General features: G+C 41.4%; 1 protein-coding gene across 2 annotated transcripts in view; it reads left to right on the top strand.

Moving 5' to 3' along the window:
* Window positions 1-8,935, top strand: part of LOC146810995 (organic cation/carnitine transporter 2-like) — a 596,936-nt gene extending 588,001 nt beyond the window's left edge. For both annotated transcript variants that reach the window (XM_085618046.1, XM_085618045.1), the window contains one exon: window positions 649-8,935. In XM_085618046.1, coding sequence (XP_085474172.1) covers window positions 649-736 — 88 coding nt within the window. In that variant the 3' untranslated portion in view covers window positions 737-8,935. The remainder of the gene's footprint in view (window positions 1-648) is intronic.
* Window positions 8,936-15,912: the final 6,977 nt, after the last annotated feature.

Below are 15,912 nucleotides of genomic sequence, written 5' to 3'. Positions count from 1 at the left end.
GGAACACCAAAGCCCGCTCCTCTATGGCATGGACTGATGCAGGCCATGCTGTGCAGGAACAGGGGTGCACCGTGGGTTTGGTGCTGCATCGGACCCCCAACCTCATAATCAGGCCTTAAGTATACAGATATCTCCTTCCTAGTTTTGGGAGACTATTCACAGCATGTAAATCTGTTCACGAGATCAACACTAGAAAACCATTGTCACAGGTAAGTTTTCATATTCATCTTTTCGTGATAAAATGCTATTATGTAAGCACAAATATATATGCTCTATTTAATTTAAGCAATACAGTTTGCTATAGAGTGTCACAATCTGTAAAAGCACCATATAGATTTAATAATAGATCAAAATGCTATACCAGTAAAAGGGAAATGCATGTTGTGTGAAGGAAGTAATTAATTTAAATAAAAATGAAAAGGGCAGCCTAGTGCAACATGATGTAGGCGTTTCAACAGAGCTGTAAATATATTAATTAGAAGAAAATGCTCTAAAATAGAAAACACATTTAGTTGAAAAAATGCACTTTAATAAAAAGACTATAATTTATATGCATTTTTGTTTGACGATATTGCTATTTTGAAGATATGTATATTTTGATATGCATGTTGTTCTGTGCATGACTCTGAACAGTGTGTTTCTTTTCAGATTCAAATACAAACCAGCTATCCACAACACAAGGCTTTCAAGAGAGAGCAGTGAACCTTCCAAAATCCTTTCAAGTACAGCACTATGATTGCTCAGTCTACCTCCTGAAGAACTAAATAATTTGATACCAGTTATTTTATTGAACTATAAATGGCTATTGACTGATCATTAGCCCATGCGCTATTCGATATTTATTGAAACATTTCTGTTCGTGGTCTAGAGAGACAAAACCAATGAAGAAATATACATTTGAAGAGGCATGGATGCTGCAACTGCATCTCAAAATGTTAAAGGCTTCGGTATTAAGCCGTGACAATGATGTCCGCTTCGCTGCCTACTCCATGGGGAGGAACAGCTGTCTCAGTTACTGAAAACATAAACTACATTATTGTGTAATTTGTTTCAGTCTTCTCCCCAATGTAATTGGTCTTCCAGTTTCAGAATTCACCACTGCTTTGAGTGGAAAGCTTAGCATAAAAGGGTATGATTCCCTAATTTAAATTTCGACCAACTTGGGCTATGGAAAATTTGAGGAGACTGTCATTCCCTTGTCAAAACCCAGTATTCCACGTTATGTGGATTACGGTACAAGAAAAGAATGTAATGGTTCAAAAGTTATTCCAAAATATTAAAATCGCATGTGGTAATTTTTACAAGATGATTTGATGTGACCTTCATCAGCAACTGAGTAGCCCGTTACTGAACTTGTATTATGTGTTGTACTTATAAAAATGGTAAAAATTTAGATTCATGGTTTAGGAAAGTACCAGCCCTGTTTCAAGGACCTCATTTGTATGCACACACTAGAGCTAGAAGCATATGTATTTGCAAAACCTAGCTCCCTGTGATAAGTTACTAAAATTAAAGTTGCCACTTTCGATTTAAAAGGAAGGCTATCTTTGAACTCTGTGTGGACACAATGAACAGACAAGATCTGAAGTATAATAAGAGATCAAGTTACTTCATATAAAGTATCCAAATTTAATGACAGTTGTTAATTACGAATGACAGCCTCTTACATTCAACATTTCCAATCCTCTATTGCTGTCAAAAGCTCTCCCCAGTTTTATTTCTTTTAATGAGGAATAAGGGTTATCATCTGTTTTTGAGGTCTCACTGTACTCGCTCGCCATATTTTTGCATTGCCAACTGTACATCAAATTAGATAAAACTTGCATTGTTCTCAAACTCTAGGTTAGGTTCTGTAATGAATTTAGAGTGCAGTTTTTTGCATTACAGTTGTTCGACAATTACAGCATGTTAGGGAAGATTTACTTTGGCTGAAAGCAAAGGTCTGATATATTCCAGAACGAGTTATGGCCTGAACCACCAATTTAAGACTGCACAATGCGGTTTCAATTGTGATTTGTTTTTTATTTTCAAATAATATCAATTTTTGCTATCCAGATAAATTGTGGTAATCAATGTAAATCTTTTATACACCTTTGGTTAAGGATTATAATGTCACTTGTTTTTATATGTGTACTGGATTTCTGTAATAACCATTATGCAGGGCCAAAGGCCACATTACTTGTTTGATAAGTTGTGTGCTTTTCCATCTTCACTCCATAGACCGCATGGTCCAATGTGACACTTTGAGATTTTAGCCAAGAGGAAACATTGACCTATCTGTAGGAATGTGAGAACCTTCAGTGGTTAAGAGGGACTCCTGTTCAGCATGGTTGGCAGTCTTGAATTGTATTCTGAGCATGCTCCTGTATCTTTGTTTCCTCCTCACCACCCTTTAGTGTTGCTTAAAAGCTTGTGCTGCGTGAGGGTCCAAAAAGGCGCAAGTAACAAGTGATGCCAAATAGGAGAATGTTTTTTTCTAAAATGATGTAATGACGTAATCCTTGTTACCTTTGTTGTATTGTCTCCCCCTTTAATGACTGCTACTTTGGATGTGTAGTACAAAACTTGATCTCTGTCCAAACTAGGGATATTTGGCTTGCACCGCTGACTGGGACTGATGTTTCTCATCAGTTCCCCATCTCACCACCAAGCTTTGTGGTTGCGACTGTGACGAGATAAGCCCCACTTTTGCAAGTTCTCAAAAAGCACTACCTCCTTAGGATCGCAGAGAGTCGAGACCACAGAGATTAGAAATCAGTTGACTCAAGCTGCAATTTGGGCTCAGATTGAAGTAAAGCATTCTCCACACTTGTAATTTAAAATGTTATCACTCCCTGCACACATATGGCTGAGTCCCCAAACCATTCAGAATAAACCTGTTCTCTTCAAAATATGTCCCAACCGAGCAACTGACATCGCCTGCAGCCGTTATGATTATGTTAATGTTTTAGTGAATGGGCGGCATGACTGTTGGAAGTGCTGATTAACTACATGTGGTTTCTGTTGACGTACTTTGTGGTCCTTTAGCAATGGGTTTCCCAATAAAACGTGATGCCAAAGAGAAATTTAAGGAAGGATTTTGTCAAAACGAGTTTGAACTCGGCACAGTGTCTTTTCTAACAAACCTTTAGACTGCATTTGCTTCACAATCCAATTTCTACGTTTCCAAAATAAATGTAGTGTTACTATTGCTTAATCCCTGGCATCTAAGCAGTTAATATTCCCCTCAGAAACTGCCATCCAAAGGTATGCCTATTTGGATTATGAAACCATAATGGATGGCCTGGTCGTATGCACAGTATGGTGGCTTTGGGCAGATTCCTTCTTTAATGAGGTTATCACTCACTACGCCATGTATTAATTTACTGGCTACCCTAACAAATCCCTCACGGCGTACTGTTCTTTTAAAGAACATTATTATCGCCTGCACTTTGTTAAATTAAATCACAATTTCCTTTTCACAGGATCTCTCGTTGTGACTGCTCAGAAATTTATTGAGGTAGATGGAACGGAACGTCAGAATAAACTTTACGTTTAACATGTGTTGGTCTCTATGTGCACCAGAAAGGCACTTTATCCTACAAATAAAAAAGTGTTGCGTTTTTAAAGGCCTTGCCCCCTTCTCTATGATGTGATGAACCGGAACCATTACTACCAAAGATTTTCATTGCACATAAATGTAACAGGTTTGGGATTTTGTGTGTAACCTTTATATTTCACACCCTGTTCAAATGATTTTTGCACACAAGTTGAATGTCACTGTGCATAACAACCTTTGCTTCCATAAAAAGCCTGTGAAAATTCTCAGGATTGGTGAAATGGTAGGTTTGAAAGTCATGGTTGTAAATAGGGAAAGACCAGTATGGCGAAATTGTCCAATTCTTGGTGAAATTGTGGCCTTCAATGGAGAAATACATTCAAACATTATACGAACACTTACAAACTAGTAAGTTTGTAGTTATTCGCCTACCTCCTGCAGGTAGTTTACCAACTCAATTCCGCACATTTCATAGGCAGGAGTAAGTGTGCATTCGAGAATGGGATTGTGAGAGAAGCACTCCCAGAGTTCTTGGTGGTGAAGAGGAGAAGGCGGTTTTCCTAGACCTTTCCATAGGATAAAAGAAAAGGCGGCCTTTGCATTGTTGTCAGGCTTGCACACACACACAGTATTTCACCTAGTGGAAATTCTGTGTGCACAATTTACTATGGGTGTCTAGAAATTGTGTTGATTTCCTGGAGTATGTTTGGGATTAAACGGTAACCAGTCCGAAGTCTGCTGCTGATGTAGTTTGAATTCTGTGGGACAAAATGTATGACTTTAACTGTGCCTTTGTAAACTGGGCCCACTCTACACCATATAAATCTGTTTTATATTAATGATATTGATTTTCAGATTTAGATAAGAAAGAAAGTACAATAGCATTACTTGTGCCATCTATTCCCAATAAGATAGCTAGTGGGATTTTTAACTTGTGAATCTCCTTTCTTATTCTTGTCAGTCATACTACAGAATGATTTGATAGTCATAACTGGTTATGACCGCAAAGTATCCTCCCTACTGTCAAGACACAGACATTACCAAAAGGGGTTGGTCTACTCATGCTGCTAATTAGAGTACTAGTTCAATTTTCGCTCGTTTGATGCTCAATCTCCTGACATTCCTGGCAACAATAGCTGCTACTGCGCTAATGATCACTGAAGACCTCATGTCTCGCAAGTGCACATTGTCAAACATTCAGAAGGCCCACCTACCATTAGTACATACCACAAACACATGAAGATATTCCTAGCTATAAAAAATATGTTTCATGACTACCAACTTGTAACACCCCTTTCCCAAACTTCTCTACACCAGACTGAGATCCTTCATGGAACATAATTAGAAAATGGAACATCCTAGGACGATAAGGTAAAACGCTCAGACATACATAGTCATCCAGATCAACAAAACCTTTAATAAGGGTTTAATTGGCTTGGAAAACAAAACCAACTGTGCTGATTATTTAACCTCTGGTACACAGAAAGCATAATGTAGTTTCCATGCTTAAATAGCTAGACACTAGCCTCATCATAATGGAGTTGAAACTTATGTATGTATTCTAAACAAAGATTACCTAAAACTACCCAAGACTACTATACATGCCTAGACTTGAGAAAATGCAACTATGCAGTAATGTAGTGAATAAACCGTTCTGTAAGTGCATCTCAAACAGTTTGCAAGTGCAGCTCAAGCTAAAGTTAACATTACCTCCATTAGATCGATGACAGGCTAGCTCATTTACTCAGCATTATGCAGTGCCATTTCTGAGTCAATGGAATGTGCCATTTATTATCAGTGTTAATTCAAAGCCTGGCAGTAGGGAGAAGAGCAGGGTTTTTTCTAGATTACCCCAGTCAAGGACTGGCAAAGATTCCCTGTACACATTTTAGTTTGGTTTAAAAGAGAGCTAACCACCATTGTGCAGAAATGTCTTCTCTGCCCTAAAAGAAGATCCCATTCCCTCTTTTACTTTATTTAAAAGTACATTATTCATGCGTTTCTGAGGTGCAAGTCAGCTACTGGGCTTTGAAAACAAGTATTGTAATCCCAGTTAATCACGATATCCTTCAAATGTTATTGATCCTCAAACACTTATGATATCCTTCAGGCTAGACCTTTGAGTCTTCAAGCAGATTCAAATCAGTTGGTAGTAGACAAACTAAGATCTGTGTCCGAATCACTTGGTAAATCTGCCATTTTTTAGATCCACACCAGGATAATGGTAGGCAGATAGTGAGTGGAATCTTGCACCATGCACTAGCCACTTTTGTTTTGCAGGGGAGCAGCAATCCTGCTTACATTGTGTTTAGAAACCCTCGATTTCCTGGACAACTATATGTCAAGAGATTTTTGGACCGACATACATATTTTCATTGGCTACCCAAATACCAATCGGAAAGGTCTAAACACTGAGACTAGTTGTGGTCGGATGAATGGCAAGAGTTAGAATTGCGACAATCTGCTGTTGCAGCCAATCTGACTTGCTGCCCTTCAATCAATAAAAATTGGTTACAGTTTTAAGATTATCAGTAGGTGCTTATCAACCAAAATAGTTGTGGACAGTCAGCACCTTCCTCAAGTATTGTTCTGAAACTGCGGTGTGAGCAGGTTGAAGCATGAACGGTTTGTTTTTTTCTGGCATGAAATTTTCCCTTTTATTTTATGCAGTCCAGCAATGGATGTTTGCAGATCTGCAATTAAATCTTTTTTGCATGTACTATAATGTAGACTGAAAAAAGAGGGCCATCCCACTTCTGCTTTTCAGCAGAGTGTTTCATCCAACACTTGTCTTCCACTATACCTAAAAGTTGGGCATTATACAGCTTTGAATTTCTCTGAAGGACAAACAATCCTCTAATTCTCCTCCTTGATCCATGCAACATCCCAATTTTGACCCTGTGCTGAATTCTTAGTATTCTACACTTTTTCCTTCACCTCCTACTCCTTTGCCCTTATTTTGTCTATGTCATAAATTGGGAATGAAGTATTCATGGAGCGGCTGTCACCAACAAGCTTGCAGCCCTCAAGGATTGGATACTTAGATTCCTTATTGGAAGCCCAACAGATTCAATTTCCATTTCCTAGGAAGCATCCACACCCTCAGCCATCTTTTGCACCCTGATCTGAGACTTTGCCTTAAAACGAGTCTCAGTTGTGTTATGGTGCTCTTGTTCTTTTCGTAACCCTGTCAGCAATTAGAATACACCTAAGGTTTCCAATCTCAGTTGTACTCTTACTTATCAAGCTTGCAGATCTTCAACCAAGAACTTAGATAAGGCTTCAAGCCCTACTAGCAATAGGGTAGTTTGTCATATGTGGAGTCAAATTTATCATTGAGCTTAGTAGGTATGCACGTTAATGGACCTATTGACAGGCACAGAATGAATAGGTCATAAAACTACACTGAAAATATCTAAGAAAGTTCCAAGATCTCAGATTATTTAAGGTTTGTCACATCTCTGAGGGCAACTAACGGACTGCACACTAACCAGTGCACACGATAATCATTATCTTTATACGGATGCCCAAGCTAAACGGTAAGAACAACTGAGAGAAGCATAAAGATAGACATGAAACAAATGGCAAAAATCGATGACTGTTGTTGCTCAATTGAACTTGTGAATGCAAAACTGCTAATTAATTTAATGCCAATTACAAACGTATTGAGCTGTACACACCAAGACAGCCATTTTGTGTGAAAAAGAAATTGTTCCTCGTTGTTTATATTAGAGTTCAATAGATTCCCCTCACAAATATGTGCACAGGTGATGCCCCTTCACCCAAACCTCCTAAAAGGCACTGAGGTGTGACCCTAAAAATGGCTTAGTAAGGCACACTCTGAAGACCCTCCTCCCTGACCACGTAAATCACCAATCGGAGCAGCATTATATCCAAACAGCCAGCATCCACCCAAGAGAATACCATGTAGACATACTCCGACACTCTGGCAAACGGAGATCAACAGCATGACACTACAGAACCCAGAGGATGTGCCATTTCAGCATCTAACTAGACAGGTAAAGACTGCAATAGGATCAAGCTATCAGCCTTACCTCAGCTGGCCAGCCACCAGTTTACAGCAACAAGGTAGACAGGATTTGCGGCAGGTAGACCATCACTTGGTACCAGTGAAGTAAGGACTGCACCAAGGTCTTCTCCTGGAACCAGGGATGTTCTATAGTGCCGCAAACTCCAACCGATCACCTAAGGCCAGAATGATAGTTATCTGATAGCACAGGAATTAAATTAAGTGATAATGTAAAGTCCTTCTGCACAACCGCCATCTCTTCCAAACAAAATGTTAACATCAAGGACCATTCTATGTCCGTCAAAAAGATATTACATCAACATACCTTGAAAGGTCTGGAGAAAAGCAGGTTTCGTTCATTACATCTTAAATGTGGAGAGTAGCGACTGTAAGAGTGGCTTGAAATGCCTTTACTGCCGATAATAAACCCAGAAGAAGAGTTTAACATGTGAGTTGTAGACAGGCTAGAGCAACTCCCTTGAATGTCGTGAAAAAAATAATGTAAATGTGGAAGTGGCGTTTAATTGACCTTGTGTGTAATTTAAGAGCACCGAACTGTGAGACAAAGTAACCATTGGCTTCTCACCCACAGGGCGAACACGGGAACGCCATAATGAAAAAACGATTCCTCTTCTAGGCACTTACAGACGAGTGTATTACTAGCCTATAGTTGCCAATATAGTTTTTATTTTGTTTTGTCACAAATAGGCATTTGCCTGTTGGGAAAGTCTACCCAGAATATCTCTGCTTGACAACAATCCTCCTGTATGGGCAAGAAAGTGTTCCTTCCAACTGTTTTGTTTGAAATTTCATTTTGGGATGCTGTCAGCTATTGATACCAAAAGCCAGCAATGCTCTGTGAAGCATCAATAGTAAAATGAAGATCTTCCCACTTAGCCGTTGTCCCTTTTAAGTAATCTCATCGAGTTATCTCACACCATCTGCTACTGTAATTTTTCAGTTGTATGTTTTAATTAAGGATCTTTTACAAATTTGAAGATCTTTTTTAGAGTTTGATACATTTTAGATATCATGATTATTTTACAACTTTTAGATATGTATATTTAATGTGTACTGCGTTATCACCTTTTAAAAGCATTTTGACTGTCAATTGTTATCATCACCCCTTCAAGAATGTTCTCCAATTTCCACCAGCATGGAAAAAGTTAAATGTAGCAGTCTTTTCTGTGCAAATGACCTCAACTCAAACAGATATATTTGTAATTTTTGTATTCGCATTTATGTAAAAATTAGTGCAAAAACAATGAAATAGTTTTAAAATAAAAACTAGCACTGAATCATTGAAGCAGGCTTTGTACACCTTTGTCATAGTCAGTAAAAATAAATGTGAGATATGATGAACTCCAGTTACTCTCGACTTCTTTTGGTTTTTGTCCACAGTGTTTTTGATTAAAACCAAGACATTTTCATTGACATATTATTTGATAATATCACCATGTTGGGTATAATTGAATATTCTGGAAGGCCTGCAAATGTTTTTATCGGCAGGCAGCAGCCATCAAAGACATATTTTTAACTAACTAATGTCATGAATGCTCAAAAGAGAATGTAGGGTTGCAGGAATTTTGCGTAGTCACAGAACTATGCTTGGAATCATGGAAGCTTTGTAGGCAGGGGCTGAGTTATCCTACCACCTGAGTATACATGAGCCCGGGACCGACTATCTATAGTGGATTCACAGAGGAACAAGTGATTAGACACCCCAGAACACAACACTCCCGACCCTCACAAGAATCGCAGTTACAGGACACACCCTTTCGCTCTTACAGTCATATTAGTCCACAATAAGTTCTGATAGAGACCAGAGGAAAGGTCAAAATGTTTATTTTAACTACTGTGCTCTAGTATGCAGTATACGTGCCATAACAAGTAGGAAAATACCTAATACAAATACTGTCAGCATTGTAAGTAGTCCGTAAATCAAAAACAGAGCTGTCCTTATATACAACAGTGTAGCCTAACCTCCCTCCCCTTCTACAGAAGCAAAATGATTTTATATCAGAAGATCTCCGGGTGTTAGCAGCAGACCCCATACCTTACTATACACAGATCATTTCCCTGGAAAGGTCCCTCTCCAAGTGTGTGTTACCTATCTGTGCATACCTATATGAGAACAAGCATTGGCATAGCCAATAGGTCTCGCCTTTAGGACCTTGTAAGTTTTTAGGCATGCAGCACATTATCGTGGGTGCTACAATATCTATTGTTACTTCACATGGGCTCAGTGTAAGTCTACATAGTGAATACAGCATGTGGGGCCTCGGCTTGACTTAAAATTACTTCGGGGTGCCTGGATGGACAGGAACCTGCGTGGCTCACTATCTGCTGCACGCAGAGAAGTGACAGAAGAGGTGATCTGGAGTATCCCTAACAGCAGCATCTGTCTTTTAGCAGCCCTAGGAAAGGTGGCAGAAGGTTGGCATCTGTATCTACACACCTAATATGCAATAAATAAATACATTCATTACATGCATGTGACTGCTAGAGTGCACACGCCAAAAGAAACCGTAAAACACAATTGTAAAGCAAACTGACGAGATGTAAGGAATAAAAACAACACAATCAACACTGGACAAGAATACAGCTCCCATCTTGAAAAGGGATTTGTTCTCCTTAGAACAGGACTGGGGGCTGACAAGCAAACAAGAGTAAATAAGAGAAACCACAGGCGTCAATCTCAAATTTGAAATATGCACAAAGTGGTCAATTTAATTTAAAAGTAGCATGTCTCTCTATTGAGTATAGAGCCCCATTGTGTATTTTTGGGCGGCAGTATTGGGTAATTACTGATCATAAGACATGTTCATTCTATAAAGATACTCAGGGGCTTGGGTAGTAGTGTGAATTAGCATCTCCTGCTAGGAGTATGTGGAGGGTGCTTGAAGAAAAAGAATATAAAATAATATGCTGCACCCTCTCTTCTTGATCAGCCTACAATCTCTCCAGATTCAAGCCTGCACTTGAAACATCTTGCAATATTTGTCCTGCCTTCAACAAAACACATGTCGCAAATCCTACCCAGCGACGGCCACCAGTCTTCCCTAACGTACAAGCATGTTCAGAGCAACCCATTAAATGTGTGAAGCTAGCTATTAAGAACATGTGCAAAGGGTTCTGAGCCAGTTTTGCACCAGCACTATACCTTACACGTCTCAATTCAGGCTCAAACAACCTCATAAGTAGGGCAGCGACACACACCCACACTAAAGAAAACAAAGACCACAGGGTGAAGCCTTAAATACCATTATCATGGTAAATGATGTGTTTGGTTGACACCCTGGTTAGCAGCCCCCAAACACAGTACCCTACTTATATGGGCAGAGGAAGGGAAAGCGTTATTGTCTTAGTTAACATATAGAAAATTAGCTTCTTTTGTTGATAGCTTTGAGGTGGAGCCCAATAACGCTAGCGACCATAATCCCCTTATTCCCTCCCTACGTGTAACAGTCCAAGAGGAAAAAGGTGATGAGCGCCCCCTACAGTATAACCCAAATCAAGTGGTGAGATAGTAATGGAGCAAATAAATCCCCTCCAATTCGAAGAGAATATTGTTAAAGCTAACTTGAGTTCCATTTTGAAATGCTTACATCAAGACTCTTCCACAGGTACGGTTATACAGGGTTTCCAATTAATCAGTAGGGACATATCTAAAAGCCTGACAAAGGCTATAGGCAGAAGGGAAGGTCGGGAGACCAAATGTTTCAACGCAGAGTGTTTAAGGGCACAAAAGGATTTGAAGATGGCACTGCATGTAACCCCACGTGACAGAACCTTCATTAAAGAGACCAGGCAGGCTTATAAAAGTACAATCACCCGGAGGAAAGAAGAACTGAGAAGGTTAGCCTGGGAAGACCTAGAGAGAGCTAGCGCACTTAAAGACACCAGGAGTTTCTGGGAGGTCATAAATCGGCCCCTATTTTCGAAAGGAATTAGGGGTATGGACTCAATGATATCGGAAGTTTGGGAATCTCATTTCTCAAACATATTTAACCCGAATGGTATTACATCCAATAGACCCAATTACTACATTCCAACTTAGCTCTTCTCTGACAGTGAGTGAGGTCGAGGTTGCCCTTGCAAAGGGCATTTGCTCGAAAACTCCAGGCCCTGATGGGGTACCTCTAGATCTGTTTAAAAGCAACAGTCAACTCTGGGCACCCCTGCTGATTAGTGTCTTTAGAGCAGCAATAATTGGCCCCTTCCCATCTTCTTGGAAGGAGGCCATAGTGGTACCCGTGTAGAAAAAGGGAAGTAAAGACGATCCGGCCTGTTATAGGCCCATTTCCCTAATTGACGCTACCGTCAAGATACTGGGGAGGGTTATTTTTGCGCGCCTCAAGACCTGGGCAGACACCACCGGGCTCATGTCCCAAACACAATATGGCTTTAGGAGTGGCATGGCGACAAACAAACAATGCCTCAACTTGTCCCTGATTATGGGCAAGTACATGAGGGCAAGGAAGAGGTCAATCCACCTTGCCATCATGGACTTGTCCAGTGCCTTTGATACGGTTAATCAGGAGAGCTATGGACACAAATGGGGAAAATGGCTTTGAGGAATCTCTCATTACCATTTTAAGTAGGCTGCATACGTCCACTACTGTTGCTATACCATTTGGCCCTGGGGGGAGAGGACTCGGCCTATTGTATCTACAGAGGGAGTTCATCAGGGGTGTATCCTGGCTCCTTTTCTCTTCCTTCTGTACACAAATGGCCTAGAGTCTTCTCTATTAGAGCAGGCACTAGACTTCCCTAGAATTGGAGGCAGCCCGGTCCCTTTGTTATCATATGCAGACGTGCGGTACTAATGGCTCTAACCGCCAATAGCCTCCAAAAATCTTTAAATGCTTTTACTGATTTTATGTTAGAATTGGACCTAAAAGTACATTTTAATAAATCTTATATTCTGGTGTGTGGCCCCAGTCAAACTAAAACAAGAAAATGTATTGTAAAGGGCAAGACCATTGAGAAGGTGTCCAATTATACATATTTAGGGAACATCTTTAACAATAAATTGGACTGGGACCATCTTGTGACAGCAAGGGTACAGCATACTAGTCACCTAGTAGAGGGTCTATTCCGTTTCGCTTGTAAGTTGGGCCACAAGCCAGTAGCTGAATTAATCACTTTATATAAATCAAAATGCCTGTCTGTTGCAACCGACAGAGCAGGAGTGTGGGGATACCAGAAAAGCCCCCAATTACAAACCTTAGAAAATAAGTTTATAAAAAGATTGCTGATGACCGCCTTTTGCCACTGTGAGGTAGGGCTGGATTTTATTGAGGATCGAATTAATATTGCCCCATTAGTTCTATGGGCTATAATTTGGAGGTCAGAGGATCTAATGTTCTCAAGGGAAATTATCAGGGATTGTATGACCCTTCATAATGCCCTGGATATTCCATGGCTCCGTTTAGTCATAGAGAAATTTAGCGAGATACGTTTGGGGCATTGTTATGATAGCCCTGCTAGCATCCACACAAACATGAAAACGATTATAAAAGAAGCTTATCTTGCTGAGTTGAACATGTGTTTACGGCAATCAGTTTTGCAACGTCATTTAGATTGGTCCCCTTCACAACAGCAATTGTATTTGTCTTTAACTATTAATTCACAGTTCCGCTTTCTCATGACTAGATTTCGTCTTTACACGTTGCACTTTCTTGTGGCCTTTCCTAAACAGGCAGGATGGTGCGAGAACCTTATTCTCTGTCCTTCCAACAACCGTGCACAACAAAGCACCTTGCACTTTATGCTGTTTTGCACACTTTACAAAGAGCCTAGGATGCGGTTTCTTACTCAAATCTTAAAGAGAAATTCGCCCTTGCACCTATCAGGAGGGTTTTAATTCTTTACGCTCTTTGTCTACTGTTGCTATTTGCACTGGTGTACTTAATTAAATTAGAATTTCATTGTCAATAAGGAAATGGTATGAATTGTAATAAGAAAAGGGTGTTTTTAAAAGTTTTAAAACACAGTTTTACAGTCATCAGTCACAATATTGTATAAACAGGACATGATAATTTTAAGTATTTTGTATGTATGCTTCACTTTTATGGTCCATTTTAACCGAATAAAGTTATTTTGATGTGATCTGAGAACAAAGACTCCTGTGAGTACAGGCAAATGTGCACACTGACCACAAATGAACCATATCCCACAAACACCCATACGAACTTTCATAAATATAAACAAATATGTTCAAGAAAAACAAGATAACCACATCCTACAGGCACACTGATATTAAGGTCCTTGTAAAGCATATGCTGATAGAACACACACAAACTGCACAGACCGGCACAAGTAAACAAAAGAGCTACGAAGACGAGGAGGCGCAAGGGTGCTTAAACATGACAGACACAACAAAGCCCCCTGAAATAGCAGTACGCACATTATAGATGACGCACCCGGAAACATGAGTGCAAGCTCGTCTGGCGGTGAGAAGTTCACCTGGCGCATGGCCGGGCATGAGTCATTGCACCAGTCACCAGAGCAAAATACAACAAGATACAAAAAACTAGATGGTGCTAAAGCCTCAGCTGTCACGGAAAGTGGCAGCAGTTGCAAATACAATTTGAATAAAAAAAGCACTGTTAGTGTAAATACAACCTAGCCAAGAGAAGCCCCAACTTTTAAAGCAATTAGATCCACACATGGGGCTGCAGATATACATTGATAGCACATGCAATTATGCGGTTTTTATTTTTCAGAACAAGGCTTCCATAAGCTTTTGTGCAAAGATTTTAACATTAGACTACACAACTCTGATGAAACACCCGCACAACATTACCTAAACTTTACAGCAAGGGATGTGCAAGAAGGCAGGTTTGGGAAGCTTGTAGCAGCCTAAGTTAGAAGCGGAAGTTGAAACCAAGGTGAGCTCCTGTGGTGACCCTGTGCAGGCCACGTGTTCCACGGACAGCGAGGTGACACAACACAGAGACGGTGAGTCTGGTGATGGTTAACCGGAAAGACCACGAGCGGTCTTCCGCTACTTTATTTATACCCTCAAGGCGAGCCTGCCTCGAGGGGTGGGGAATGCATGTGTATGTGTATACATTGTGTCGTAGAGGCTGAGTGACTCTCTACATCCCTCCAACATTTTAGACAGTGCCATTCATTTGAGAGTCTCCTTCAAGGCGAGGGGCATACACAGTCTCTGAGTCTCTGGCTGGGAGCTGGGTTACTTCGTAACCTGGAGCCTACACCCCTGCTGGACACACCTCTCTCGTCCCGTCCCCGGGGACCAGGCTCTTCCCCTCGAGCTTGACTCTCCTGACGGTTAGTCGTGGTTTGTCCTGAGACTCCTGGTGGAATGTCTCCACTCCGCCTTGGGGACGCTCTCTCCGGGGTGTCCGCTCGCTCTGGGAAGCCATCCAGTTCCTCCCCTGCTTCTTCACTCGATTGTTCTGCAGCCAGTTCTCCTTCGACTCTCTTGAAGTACGATGCGTTTCTTGTCACCCTCACATCGCCTCTTCTGGCCGTTATCATCGTTCCTTTTGTTGATAACACCGTCCACACTTCTGGTTCAAAAGGTGTCCGGAACTTCCATTCCGGGTGTCGGTCTTTTACTATGACCTTGTCTCCGACCACTATGCGATGTTCGCAGGCCCTTCGGTGTTCACTGGCTTTGTTGTTCGTTCGCTCCCTTCTCTCCTGCACCGCGTCATCATCCCGTGCCGGTGGGCTCTAGGACGGATCCGTCGGTATTCCATCTTGCGGGGCTTCCTTAAACAGGAGATGGGCTGGGGCGCACTTCGTAGTGCAGTGCGGAGTGTGTCGATGCGCATCAAGGAATTTGGTCAGTGCCGCTTCTGCATCCTGTCTCTGCTCGACGGCAATGCGAAGGGCTCTGTTCAGCGTGCGCATCAGTCTCTCGACATCTCCATTCGCCTGCGGCCACAGAGGGGTTCGCCCGTTGTGTCATGTATTCTCTGAATTCCTGGCCTTGGAAGGGTGGCCCATTGTCCGATCGAATCACCTTCGGGTTCCCCAACATGGCGAAGGTCTTCTCCAGAGCCATCCGGATGTGTTGAAACGACGTGGACTCCACCACTTCTACCACCGGGAACTTCGTGTATGCGTCCACCAAGACCAGCATCTGTCTTCCATCCGGGAAGCTGCCGAAGTCTACGCTCACGTTGCACCACGGGCGATGACACGGCTCCTCCGTGATGACCGGCATAGACGGTGGATCCCCTCCTGTGATTATGCATGCTCGGCACTTCCGTACCAGTTCCTCAACCTTTGCATCCATGGTTGGGAACCAAACCTTGTTCCTGAGGCGGGCTTTGGTCTTTGCCATCCCCTGATGGCCCTCGTG

Source organism: Triturus cristatus, chromosome 7, assembly GCF_964204655.1.
Source record: "Triturus cristatus chromosome 7, aTriCri1.1, whole genome shotgun sequence".
Lineage (NCBI taxonomy): Eukaryota > Metazoa > Chordata > Amphibia > Caudata > Salamandridae > Triturus > Triturus cristatus.
The sequence above is the reverse complement of the archived record's forward strand: the minus strand, read 5'-3'. Positions and strand labels throughout refer to the sequence as shown.